Source organism: Neomonachus schauinslandi, chromosome 11, assembly GCF_002201575.2.
Source record: "Neomonachus schauinslandi chromosome 11, ASM220157v2, whole genome shotgun sequence".
In the NCBI taxonomy this organism is placed as follows: domain Eukaryota; kingdom Metazoa; phylum Chordata; class Mammalia; order Carnivora; family Phocidae; genus Neomonachus; species Neomonachus schauinslandi.
Genome location: NC_058413.1, coordinates 103,745,691 through 103,759,509, shown reverse-complemented (window position 1 = coordinate 103,759,509; position 13,819 = coordinate 103,745,691). Strand labels below are relative to the sequence as shown.

At 38.7% G+C, this 13,819-nt stretch overlaps 1 protein-coding gene across 2 annotated transcripts in view; it reads right to left on the bottom strand.

Moving 5' to 3' along the window:
- RDX (radixin) overlaps positions 1 to 13,819 on the bottom strand; it is a 78,807-nt gene that overhangs the window by 28,147 nt on the left and 36,841 nt on the right. For both annotated transcript variants that reach the window (XM_044919756.1, XM_021696572.2), the window contains exons 11-12: positions 5,648 to 5,808; positions 4,670 to 4,762 (exon numbers count right to left, since the gene is read on the bottom strand). In XM_044919756.1, the coding sequence (XP_044775691.1) occupies positions 4,670 to 4,762; positions 5,648 to 5,808 (254 nt within the window). The remainder of the gene's footprint in view (positions 1 to 4,669; positions 4,763 to 5,647; positions 5,809 to 13,819) is intronic.

The window sequence follows — 13,819 nt, the reverse complement described above, 5'->3', positions numbered from 1 at the left end:
AGTCAATCAGAGAAAGACATGTATCATATGATCTCACTGATATGAGGAATTCTTAATCTCAGGAAACAAACTGAGGGTTGCTGGAGTGGTGGGGGGTGGGAGTGGTGGGGGGGTGGGAGGGATGGGGTGGCTGGGTGATAAGACATTGGGAAGGGTACATGCTATGGTGAGCGCTGTGAATTGTGTAGGACTGTTGAATCACAGACCTTTACCTCTGAAACAAATAATACATTATATGTTAAAAAAAAAAAAAGAAGATAGTAGGAAGGGAAAAATGAAGGGGGGGAAATCGGAGGGGGAGACGAACCATGAGAGAGTATGGACTCTGAGAAACAAACTGAGGGTTGTAGAGGGGAGGGGGGTAGGGGGATGGGTTAGCCTGGTGATGGGTATTAAAGAGGGCTCGTATTGAATGGAGCACTGAGTGTTACACGCACACAATGAATCATGGAACACTACATCAAAAGCTAATGATGTAATGTATGGTGATTAACATAATAAAATTAAAAAAAAATAAAATGGTAAAAAATATATATATATTCTAATTTGGGTGATAAATTATATGGTGGTCTCACCTATGAGGCATCATAGCCAAAAACTTTTTAACTTGGGCGCCTGGGTGGCTCAGTTGGTTAAGCCACTGCCTTCGGCTCAGGTCATGATCCTGGAGTCCCGGGATTGAGTCCCGCATCGGGCTCCCTGCCCAGCAGGGAGTCTGCTTCTCCCTCTGACCGTCCCCCCTCTCATGTGCTCTCTCTCTCCTCTCATCCTCTCTCTCAAATGAATAAAATCTTTAAAAAAAAAAAAACAAACAAAACTTTTTAACTTGAATCCTTCAAGTTTTTATTTTATTATTATTTTTAATTTTTTAAAGATTTTACTTATTTATTTGACAGAGAGAAAAAGAGAGAGCACAAGCAGAGGGAGCTGCAGGCAGAGGGAGAGGGAGAAGCAGGCTCCCTGCTCAGCAGGGAGCCCCATGCGGAGCTCGATCCCAGGACTCTGGGATCATGACCTGAGCCGAAGGCAGACGCTTAACTGATTGAGCCACCCAGGTGCCCCGACTCCTTCAAGTTTTTACGTCTATTTTCCAGTTTACAGGAAATATTGTTAAAGGACAAGCTGAATAACACCATGAGGAAGCAACCAAAGGAGAAGGGACAATCTCCAGGTCCTTCCAATAATTCAGTATCATAAAAAGACCTGTCCTACTTTAAAAGAGACTTAGAGCAAACATATGCAATGCAAAGTCCAAAGGACATTGGCCTGGCAAATTAGCTATAGAAGATTTTGGGTCAATTCTGAATACATTCTGCCCAGGAATAAATCACACAAATATAATCAATTAATTTACAATGAAGCAGCCAAGAATATGCAATGGGGAAAGGACAGTCCCTTCAATAACTGGGTGTTGGGAAAACTGGACAGCCATATACATAAGAATGAAAACTAGACCACTATCTTACACCATACAAAATTATCAACCCAAAATGATCACAGATTTGAACCTAAGACCTAAAATCATACTCCTAAAAGAAAACATATAGAGCAAGCTACCTGACATTGGTCTTGGCAATGATTTTTTGGATTTGACACCAAAAGTAAAGTTAAAAAGCAAAAATAAGTGGGACTACATCAAACTAAAAAGCTTCTGCACAGCAAAGGAAACCACCAAAAATAAGAAAAGTCAACCTACTGAATGGGAGAAAATATTTACAAATCCAAATATATAAGGAACTCATATAACTTAACAGTTAAAAAACAATCTGATTAAAAAATGGGCAGAGGATCTGAATGGATATTTTTCCATAGAAGATATACAGATGGCCAACAGGTACATGAAACAGGTGCTCAACATCACTAATAAACACGGAAATGTAAATCAAAACCACAATGAGCTACCACCTCAAAATGGCTCAAAATGGCTATTATCAAAAAGATAAGAAATAGCAAGCGTTGTCAAGGTTATGGAGATAAGGGAACCTGCGTCCACTATTATTGAGTATGTAAATTGGTGCAACCACTATGGAAAACACTACAGAGGTTCTTCAAAAAATTAAAAATAGAACTACCATTATTACCTAGCAATTCCACTTCTAGGTATTTATCCCCCAAAAATGAAAACATAACTTAAAAAGATATATACAATCATGTTTCACTGCAGCCTTCTTTACAATAGCCAAGATACGAACCTAAGCATCCATCGATGAATGAATGGGTCAAGAAAGTGTGGTGTACACATACACATGAATATTATTCAGCCATAAAAAAGAAAATCTTGCTATCTGTGTCTACATAGATGGAACTTGATGGTATTATGCAAAGTGAAATAAATCAGAGACAAATACCATATGTTTATATGTTAATGTAAAAAAATTAAACAGAGCTCATGGATACAGACAACAAATTCCTTGTTATCAGAAGTGGGGGATGGCAGGGAGGGTGGGGAGTGGGCAAATGGGAGAAGGGCTTAAAAAGTACCAACTCCCAGGGTGCCTGGATGGCTCAGTCGGTTAAGTGTCTGACTTCGGCTCAAGTCATGATCTCGTGGTCCTAGGATCAAGCCCCATGTTGCGCTCCGCACACAATGGGGAGTCGGCTAGAGATTCTCTACCCTTCCCCCACTCGTGCTTGCTCTCTATCTCAAATAAATAAATAAAATCTAAAAAAAAAAAAAGGTACAAACTCCCAGCTGTAAGATAAATAAGTCATGGGGATGTAATGTACAAATAGCATGGAGACTACAGTTAATAATAGTGCATAGTATATTTGAAAGTTGAAAGCTGCTAAGAGAGTAAATCTTAAAAGTCTTCATGACAAGAAAAAAAATTTGTCATTATATTTGGTGATGGGTGTTAACTCATTTCACAATATATACAAGTATCAAACAATGAAGTCATTCACCTGAAATTAATATGTTATACTTCAATTATATCTGAATTTTAAAATTTTACAAATACAGTCTAATATAGATGAGATGAAAAGTGACTAAAATGGAAGAGTATGTATAGTATGACCTCATTCTGAACATATAAATGTATATCATACACATATGCAAACAGGAAAAGATCCTAGAAGGATCTGCACTAAGGTGTTAATACAACAGTGATCCTGGCTTGTAGGAATGTGATTTTTCTTTTGTGACACTTCCTCATTTCTATAATTCACAGGATTTGCCTCTGTGGTGTTATTTTTAAAAGTTTATGTGTCTCTGAAATTCTAATAAAGAAAGTAGTGCAATGGGTTAACAGAGTTGTACTGTTTTGAGAGTTATATATACACACATATACATAATTCTAAATATATCAAAATTTCCCTATGAAGTTTAAACTGCTACAAAGAAAATTTAAGTAAGAGTGAAAGAAAACTGTATTCACATTCATTGCAGGAACGTCAAATTATCATAGTTGCATTGAAGAGTTAACGTTTATTTAAAGTTTGAATTAAACTCTGATTTTTCACTTGTGTACTCTTTCAGACAGTAGTGGCTTCATCTAGTGGGGAACTTATATCAGAAATCTCAGTATGGGGTGCCTAGGTGGCTCAGTCAGTTAAGTGTCTGCCTTTGGCTCAAGTCATGATCCCAAGGTCCTGGGGTCGAGCCCCATGTCAGGCTCCCTGCTCAGCAGGGAGTCAGCTTGTCCCTCTCCTTCTGCCCCTCTTCCCCAGGCTTGTGCTCTCTCTCACTCACGCTCTCTAACAAAATCTTAAAAAACAAAATCTCAGTATGTGTCATCTTCATTGCATCCCTCTAATTTGACTTCTTCATACCCATTATTTGGTTGCCATGCCCTTTTGAGTCTACCACAAGATGTCTCTTAATAATCCCAGTTCCTCTTCATTCTCAGGTAATCCCATTAGACCAATCCATCCTCTACATTGATTGCTAAGTCATTTTTATAAAGCCCTACTGATCATATTATAATCCTGTTTCAAAATCTTTTTTTTTTTAAAGATTTTATTTATTTGACAGAGAGAGACACAGCAAGAGAGGGAACACAAGCAGGGGGAGTGGGAGAGGGAGAAGCAGGCTTCCTGCAGAGCAGGGAGCCGGATGTGGGACTCGATCCCAGGAACCTGGGATCATGACCTGAGCCGAAGGCAGACGCTTAACGACTGAGCCACCCAGGCGCCCGTTTCAAAATCTTGAAAGCGCAATGTCTACAGACACTCCCTATCATCTTGCAATTTATTTAAAGCCCTTCACAACTTAATTTCCTCTGTAACTTCCCAGCCACATCTCTCAAGATTTCTGAACCTATACTCTAAAGCTTTGCTTACTTACTAGTTGTTCTTCAAGTCTGCCATGTACTTTCAAACTTCCTATACTCGTTCAGTTCCTTCTGTCTGGAATGACGACCTTTTCAGTCTCTAACCACTCTCAATCTTTTCTACCCCAAAACTGACTTTATTATTCAAGATCCAACTTAAACTTACAAGGGTTTCCCCAAAACCTGCCTCATTCCCACAGAAATTAATCACCTCTTCTGTACTTAGGTTGCGTCAACAGATTAGTAATTACTACAATACACACCCATTCGTACACACAGGTATCTTGTCCCTCTAAACTGTGACAGTATCTTATATTTAGCTCTACAAACTCAGCATACTGCTAGGTACAAAAATAGATATCCATTAAATGATACTGAGTGGAGAAACAAATGATCACCTTGTGTTGCCACTCAGTAGCTTCCTCTTCCTTTTTCTTCTTGGCTTCTTCTAGAAGTGCAATCTTGGCAGTGAATTCAGCAAGTTCTGCTGCCTAAAAGAAAGAATATAATTACCAATACTAAAAAAAATTTTCAAAAATATTCTGTCAACAAAGCTTTAATGTACATGTTTGGGCTGTTTTACATGACTCTCTTAGTCTTTCATTTTTAAGAAGGTAGCATTTAAGATCATAAATATCTTATTTATAGTAGGTCTAATGAACTAGTAAGAAGACAAAATGAAAGGAGTTTTATTATAGATAGGCAGTTCTTCCTGTTTCAGTAGCAGGAACTTAAAATGTGGAACTCAGGCGCTATTTTTTAACTTTAATCAATAAAGTACTTGCTAAATCCTACAAAGGAAAAAAAACTGCATTTTATATAATGCTTTATAGTTTAAAAAGTATGCCGTCAAATAATCTAACTGGATTCCCCAACAATCCTATTTGGTGCCTTTATTCCTTTTTTTCAAAGGGAAGAACCTGGGGCTCAGAAAGACCCAAGGACACATATCAAGTAAATGTCTGAACCCATATTTAATTCCAGGATCTTTTAAATGTCATGCCTACTCAATATCTGCAAGTCCACTAAACAAACACCCAATAAATTATGGCCTACATTTATCTTTTAAGAAGGAATTAGAAGATCTTGTCAATTTATCTGAAGTAAAATACACTAGTGGCTAATGCAAAGTTTAAGTGAATCAGAAATCTTCTGTTAGCAATAGACTCCACTGATATTTTATTATTTTTAGGTTTTTTTTTTTTTTTTTTTAGGCAGAAATAAAATTTTTAGGTTTATTTCCACACTTTGTTATTGGATTACTTGTATCTTTGGTTTGCTTTCCAGAAGATCTAATATAGTTTTACAAGGTTTGCTTCATGCTTTTATCTAAATTTTTCTTCTTCTCTGAGACAGAACTAAGACAGGTTCCTGACCAGTTGTTCCTGATTCTTCATCTGGTCGGCAGCTTGTTTTGCGATAGCAGACTTGGCTTCTTCAGCAGCTCGACGTTCCTTTTCAAGCCTTTCTGCTTCTTCCTTTGCTCGCTTTCGTTCCTGGTCCAGTTCCAGAGCTTTTCGAGTCTGTTCTTCTAGTTCTGTCAAATATATGTACGCCACCCCCAAACAACAGTTAATTCTAACTATTCTCATTATCAAGAGAAACCAAAATGGTAACAAAGAATCTAATCTAAAATTAGCGTATCTGCAAATGAACATATACTTTGTTTTTAACTTGGCAAAAGCCTAATAAATATTCTTAAGTACAACACAATTAAAAAACTTGAAGGAAAATTCTTTGTGATTCAACTTACGTCATAAAGCTAGAAGTACATCTTTAGTTTTAAAAATATACTATCTCCAAAGTTTTGACCTAAAGAACCTGCCATCTGTTTCAAAACTCTATAAAACAATACACTTCAAAACTTACATAACGTATCACTTAAACTAAATATCAGATAAGTAAACCCAAGACATTAAGATTGAAAACAATACAGAGTCAAAACAGGAATTTTGATGCGAATCATATGAATTATGAACTAAATTCTGAACTAAAACTTTTGAGTTACTGGTACATAAGCATTCTTCAGGCATGAAGATAAGTAAATATTTGGAGATGAATGACATCAATTTTAATCTTTAAGTGTACAGATCATAAAGTTGTTCTCTTATTTGGTGAGCTGAATGAGAAAGGTAAATATCAGCACAAAGCCAAAAATCTTTAAATAAGCTTAAAAGTACTAATTTTAAACATTAGTCTGACAACTCTTGCTTAAAAACAAGGATATTTTGTGACAGAAGACATAAGAATGTCACCTATTAAGAGAGTATAATGTCCTACAAAGAATGATTCTCCCTTTCTATATACTCCAGAAAGGAGGAAAAAGTAAAAATCTTTATGTCATGAGGTTTGAAAGCTAACTGTAACATACACACTTCTTTCCACTCTTAATTGTGTTGTTCTTGGTCAGAATTAATTTAGTTAACTGCAGTTAAAACTTGTGAGTCTTGGAGAGGGGTAGGAAGAAAACTGACTCTGGTTAAATTTTAAATTCTTGATAAAATAATGTAAAAATTGTATGTGGCTATCTGGCTATAAAGATGAAATGTATGTAACACTGGATATTGTCACACCTAAACACTATTCATTTTAGAATCTGACTTCTAAAACTGGGACATCAAGCTAACTTATCAAACTGTTCTTCTTCCCAACTGGTTGATTAATATATAAAATAAAACACACAAAACTCATGGCTGTACCATTCATCTAAATAAGCATACAAATAAAAAAAATAAAATAAAAACACTGCTTCTTCTCTCATAATAAAAATTCCTTCTGTGCTATGAAATAAGAAAGAGGAGCAAGATGGCGGAGGAGTAGGAGACCTGGATTTCGTCTCCTCTCAGGAATTCGGCTGGATAGGGATCAAACCATTCTGAACACCTACAAACTCAACAGGAGATCGAAGAAAAGAAGAGCAACAACTCTCTCATCAGAAAAGCGACCACTTTCTGGAAGGTAGGACGTGCGGAGAAGTGAATCCGAGGCGATATTCGGGAGGATAGACGGCGGGGGAGGGGCCTCCGTCGGCCGCTTCTGGCAAGTGATAGAACCACGGAGCACAAAATCGGAACTTTTAAAAGTCTGCTCCGCCGAGGGACGTCCCTCCAGGGGCTAAGTGGGGGGTGGAACCCTCGCTGGGACAGTGTGGTCTCAGGACCCTCGGGGTCAAAGAAAGACCGGGAGTGCCTGAGTGCGGCAGAGCTCCCAGGTATCAGAGCAGGGAAGCCGGCTGCAGAGGCGGAGCCCAGGCGCAGGCTCTCAGCTCTGGGTTGTCATAAACCGTGATCCGCAGCACAGTCGGGCCACTGCTCCTCCAGCAGGGACCCAAAAGCGGCAGATCCGGGGAGACTCCCCTTCCTCCCCCGGGAGGAGCGGCACCGGAGGGATCTGCTGGGTTTGGAGACTCCACCCAGGGTCGGGTGCCAGAGATAGAAACACGCAGTCACAGGCCGGGTCAGCACGGAGTGTGGCCGGAGACCAGGGAGACGGGAGTGACTGACTGCTTTTCTCTAGGGGCTCACTAAGGAGCGGGGCCCCAAGTTCTCGGCTCCTCCGGGGCGGAGATTGGGAGGCCACCATTCTCACTCTCGTCCTCCAAAGCCGAACGGAAAGCTTGCAGGGAACAAAAGCTCCCGAGAGCAAACCCGAGCAGATTACTTAGCCCGGACCAGGCAAGGGTGGGGCAATTCCGCCTCCGGCAAAGACATTTGGGAACCACGGCAACAGGCCCCTCCCACAGAAGATCAGCGAGAAAAGTCAGCCAAGACCAACTTTACCCATCGATGAGAATGGCAGAACTCCAGCGCTAGGGGAATGCTGCACATAGAATCCATGGCTTTTTCCCCATGATTCTTTACTCTTTCAAAGTTAATTTTTTAAATTTTCTTTGTTTCTTTTTTTTCTTGAATTTTTCTTTTTCCCTTTTTCATGAACATCTTATCAATCCCTTTTGAAAAAAAATTTTTTATTTTTCATTTTTAGAGTCATATTCTATCCCTTCATAGTAGTTAACCTTATTTTTGGTATACATATAAGTTGTTCTCTCTTGAAAATTTTGGGATACAGTTTCTTCTAACAGACCAAAATATACCCTAAATCTCTAGTGTATGGCTTTGTTCTACTCTCGTGCCTGATCACATTCTTTTTTTTTTTTTCAATTTCGCTTCTTCCTTTTTTCAACCAACTTATCAATTTCTTTTATAAAATGTTTTATAATTTTCGTCTTTACAGTCATATTCCATCCCTTCATCATATTTACCCTTATTTTTGTACATATATAAGCTTTTCTTTCTTTAAAATTTTGGGAGGCAGTTTCTTCTAACAGACCAAAATATGCCCAAAATCTAGTGTGTGGCACTGATCACTGCACCAGCCTGATCATATTTGACCATATTCTTTTTTTTTTTAATCTTTTTCCTTTTTTCTTTCTTTCCCTTTCTTTTCCTCCAGTTTCAGGTCTCTTCTGATTTGTTTATATTTTTCTGTGGTCGTTGTTACCCTGTTAGCATTTGTTCTCTCATTCATCTATTCTCCTCTGGACAAAATGACAAGACAGAAAAAATCACCTCAAAAAAAAGAACGAGAGGCAGTACCGACTGCCAGGGACCTAATCAGTATGGACATTAGTAAGATGTCGGAACTAGAGTTCAGAATGACGATTATAAAGATGTATCAGAGAAACCCTTTCTGGAGAAATAAAAGAACTAAAATCTAACCAAGTCGAAATCAAAAAGGCTATTAATGAAGTGCAATAAAAAATGGAGGCTCTAACTGCTAGGATAAATGAGGCAGAAGAGAGAATTAGTGATAAAGAAAACCAAGTGATGGAGAATAAAGACGCTGAGAAAAAGAGAGATAAACAACTACTGGATCACAAGGGCAGAATTTGAGAGATAAGCGATACCATAAAATGAAACAATATTAGAATAATTGGGATCCCAGAAGAAGAAAGAGGGGGGGAGCAGAAGGTATATTGGAGCAAATTATAGCAGAGAACTTCTCTTATCTGGGGAAGGAAACAGGCATCAAAATCCAGGAGGCACAGAGAACCCCCCTAAAAATCAATAAAAATAGGTCAACACCCCAGCATCTAACAGTAAAACTTATGCGTCTCAGAGACAAAGAGAAAATCCTGAAAGCAGCTCGGGACAAGAGATCTGTAACCTACAATGGTAGAAACATTAGACTGGCAACAGACCTATCCACAGAGACCTGGCAGGCCAGAAAGGACTGGCAGGATATAGTCAGAGCACTAAATGAGAAAAATATGCAGCCAAGAATACTACATCCAGCTAGGCTGTCACTGAAAATAGAAGGAGAGGAAAAAAGCTTCCAGGACAAACAAAAACTAAAGGAATTTGCAAACACAAAACCAGCCCTAAAGAAATATTGAAAGGGGTCCTCTAAGCAAAGAGAGAGCCTAAAAGCAACAAAGACCAGAAAGGAACAGGGACAATATACAGTAACAGTCACCTTACAGGCAATATAATGGCACTAAATTCATATCTTTCAATAGTTGAAATGGACTGAATGTAAATGGGCTAAATGCCCCAATCAAAAGACACAGGCTATCAGATTGGATAAAAAAATAAGACCCATCAATAGGCTGTCTGCAAGAGATCATTTTAGACCCAAAGACACCTCCAGATTGAAAGTGAGGGGGTGGAAAACCATTTACCATGCTAATGGACACCAAAAGAAAGCTGGGGTGGCAATCCTCATATCAGACAAATTAGATTTTAAACCAAAGACTATACTAAGAGATGAGGAAGGACACTATATCCTACTTAAAGGGTCTACCCAACAAGATCTAACAATTGTAAATATCTATGCCCCTAACATGGGAGCAGCCAATTATATAAGCCAATTAATATCAAAAGCAAAGAAACACAACAACAATACAATAATAGTAGGGGACTATAACACCCCCCCTCAATGAAATGGACAGATCATCTAAGCAAAAGATCAACAAGGAAATTAAGACTTTATAAATGACACACTGGAACAAATGGACTTCACAGACATATTCAGAACATTCCATCCCAAAGCAACAGAATACACATTCTTCTCTAGTGTCCATGGAACATTATCCAGAATAGATCACATCGTAGGTCACAAATCAGGTCTCAACTGGTACCAAAAGACTGGGATTATTCCCTGCGTATTTTCAGACCACAATGCTTTGAAACTAGAACTCAATCACAAGAGGAAAGTCGGAAAGAACTCAAATACATGGAGGTTAACTAAAAAATGAATGGGTCAACCAGGAAATTAAAGAAGAATTTAAAAAATTCATGGAAACAAATGAAAACTAAAACACAACTGTTCAAAATCTTTGGGATGCACCAAAGGCAGTCCTAAGAGGAAAGTATATAGCAATACAAGCCTTTCTCAGGAAACAAGAAAGGTCTCAAATACACAGCCTAACCCTACACCTAAAGAGCTGGAGAAAGAACAGCAAAAAAAACCTAAACCCAGCAGGAGAAGAGAAATAATAAAGATCAGAGCAGAAATCAATGAAACAGAAACCAAATGAACAGTAGAACAGATCAATGAAACTAGGAGATGGTTCTTTGAAAGAATTAATAAGATTGATAAACCCCTGGCCAGACTTACCAAAAAGAAAAGAGAAAGGACCCAAATAAGTAAAATCATGAATGAAAGAGGAGAGATCACAAGCAACACCAAAGAAATACAAACAATTATAAGAACATATTATGAGCAAGTATATGCCAGCAAATTAGATAATCTGAAAGAAATGGATGCATTCCTAAGAGATGTATCAACTACCAAAACCGAACCAGGAAGAAATAGAAAACCTGAACAGACGTATCACCACTAAGGAAATTGAAGCAGTCATCAAAAATCTCCCAAAAAACAAAAGCCCAGGGCCAGACGGCTTCCCAGGGGAATTCTACCAAACATTTCAAGAAGATTTAATACCTATTATCCTGAAACTGTTCCAAAAATAGAAATGGAAGGAAAACTTCCAAACTCGTTCTATGAGGCCACCATTACCTTGATCCCAAAACCAGACAAAGACCCCATCAAAAAGGAGAATTACAGACCAATATCCCTGAAGAACATGGTTGCAAAAATTCTCACCAAAATACTAGCCAACAGGATCCAACAGTACATTAAAAGGATTATTCACCACGACCAAGTGGGATTTATTCCTGGGTTGCAACGTTGGTTCAGAATACACAAATCAATCAATGTGATATAATACATTAATAAAAGAAAGAACAAGAACCATATGATCCTCTCAACAGATGCAGAAAAAACATTAGACAAAGTACAGCATCCTTTCTTGAATCAAAACTTTTCAGAGTATAGGGATAGAGGGTACATACCTCAGTATCATAAAAGCCATCTATGAAAAACCTACAGCAAATATCATTCTCAATGGGGAAAAACTGAGAGCTTTCCCCCTAAGGTCAGGAACGCGGCAGGGATGTCCACTATCACCACTGCTATTCAACATGGTACTAGAAGTCCCAGCCACACCAATCAGACAACAAAAAGAAATAAAAGGCATCCAAATCGGCAACGAAGTCAAACTCTCACTCTTTGCAGATGATATGATACTTTATGTGGAAAACCCAAAAGACTCCACCCCAAAACTGCTAGAACTCATACAGGAATTCAGTCAAGTGGCAGGATATAAAATCAGTGCACAGAAATCAGTGGCATTCCTATACACCAACAACAAGACAGAAGAAAGAGAAATGAAGGAGTCGATCCCATTTACAATTGCACCCAAATCCATAAGATACCTAGGAATAAATCTAACCAAAGAGGCAAAGAATCTGTACTCAGAAAACTATAAAATACCCATGAAAGAAACTGAGGAAGACACAAAGAAATGGAAAAACGTTCCATGCTCATGGACTGGAAGAACAAATATTGTGAAGATGTCAATGCTACCTAGAGCAATCGACACATTTAATGCAATCCCTATCAAAATACCATCCACTTTTTTCAAAGAAATGGAACAAATAACCCTAAAATTTGTATGGAACCAGAAAAGACCCCGCATAGCCAGAGGAATGTTGAAAAAGAAAAGCAAAGCTGGTGGCATCACAATTCTGGACTTCCAGCTCTATTACAAAGCTGTCATCATCAAGACAGTACGGTACTGTCACAAAAACAGACACATAGATCAATGGAACAGAATAGAGAGCCCACAAATGGACCCTCAACTCTATGATCACCTAATCTTTGACAAAGCAGAAAAGAATGTCCAATGGAGAAGACAGTCTCTTCAACAAACAGTGTTGGGAAAATTGGATAGCCACATGCAGAAGAATGAAACTGGACCCTTTCCTTACACCACACACAAAAATAGACTCAGAATGAAGAAAGACCTAAATGTGAGACAGGAGTCCATCAAAATCCTAAAGGAGAACACAGACGGCAACCTCTTCGACGTCAGCAACAGCAACTTCTTCCTAGAAATATTGCCAAAGGCAAGGGAAGCAAGGGCAAAAATGAACTATTGGGACTTCATCAAGATAAAAAGCTTTTGCACAGCAAAAGAAACAGTCAACAAAACCAAAAGACAACCAACAGAATGGAAGATATTTGCGAATGACATATCAGATAAAGGGCTAGTATCCAAAATCTATAAAGAACTTATCAAACTCAATCCCCAAAGAACAAATAATCCCATCAAGAAATGGGCAGAAGACATGAACAGACATTTCTCCAAAGAAGACATCCAAATGGCCAACAGACACATGAAAAAGTGCTCAACATCGCTCGGCATCAGGGAAATCCAAATCAAAGCCTCAGTGAGATACCACCTCACACCAGTCAGAATGGCAAAAATTAACAAGTCAGGAAATGACAGATGTTGGCGGGGACGCGGAGAAAGGGGAACCCTCCTACACTGCTGGTGGGAATGCAAGCTGGTGCGGACACTCTGGAAAACAGTATGGAGGTTCCTCAAAAAATTGAAAATAGAGCTACCCTACGAACCAGCAATTGCACTACTGGGTACTTACCCCAAAGATACAAATGTAGTGATCTGAAGGGGTTACGTGCACCCTGATGTTTATAGCAGCAATGTCCACAATAGCCAAACTGTGGAAAGAGCCAAGATGTCCACTGACAGATGAATGGATAAAGAAGATATATATATATATATATATATATACATATATACATACATACAGACACACACACACAGGAATTTTATGCAGCCATCAAAAGGAATGAAATCTTGCCATTTGCAACGACGTGGATGGAATTGGAGGGTATTATGCTGAGCGAAATAAGTCAATCAGAGAAAGACATGTATCATATGATCTCAATGATATGAGGAATTCTTAATCTCAGGAAACAAACTGAGGGTTGCTGGAGTGGTGGGGGGTGGGAGGGATGGGGTGGCTGGGTGATAGACACTGGGGAGGGTATGTGCTATGGTGAGCACTGTGAACTGTGTAAAACTGTTGAATCACAGACCTGTACCTCTGAAACAAATAATACATTATATGTTTCAGAGGTACAGGTCTGTGATTCAACAGTTTTACACAATTCACAGC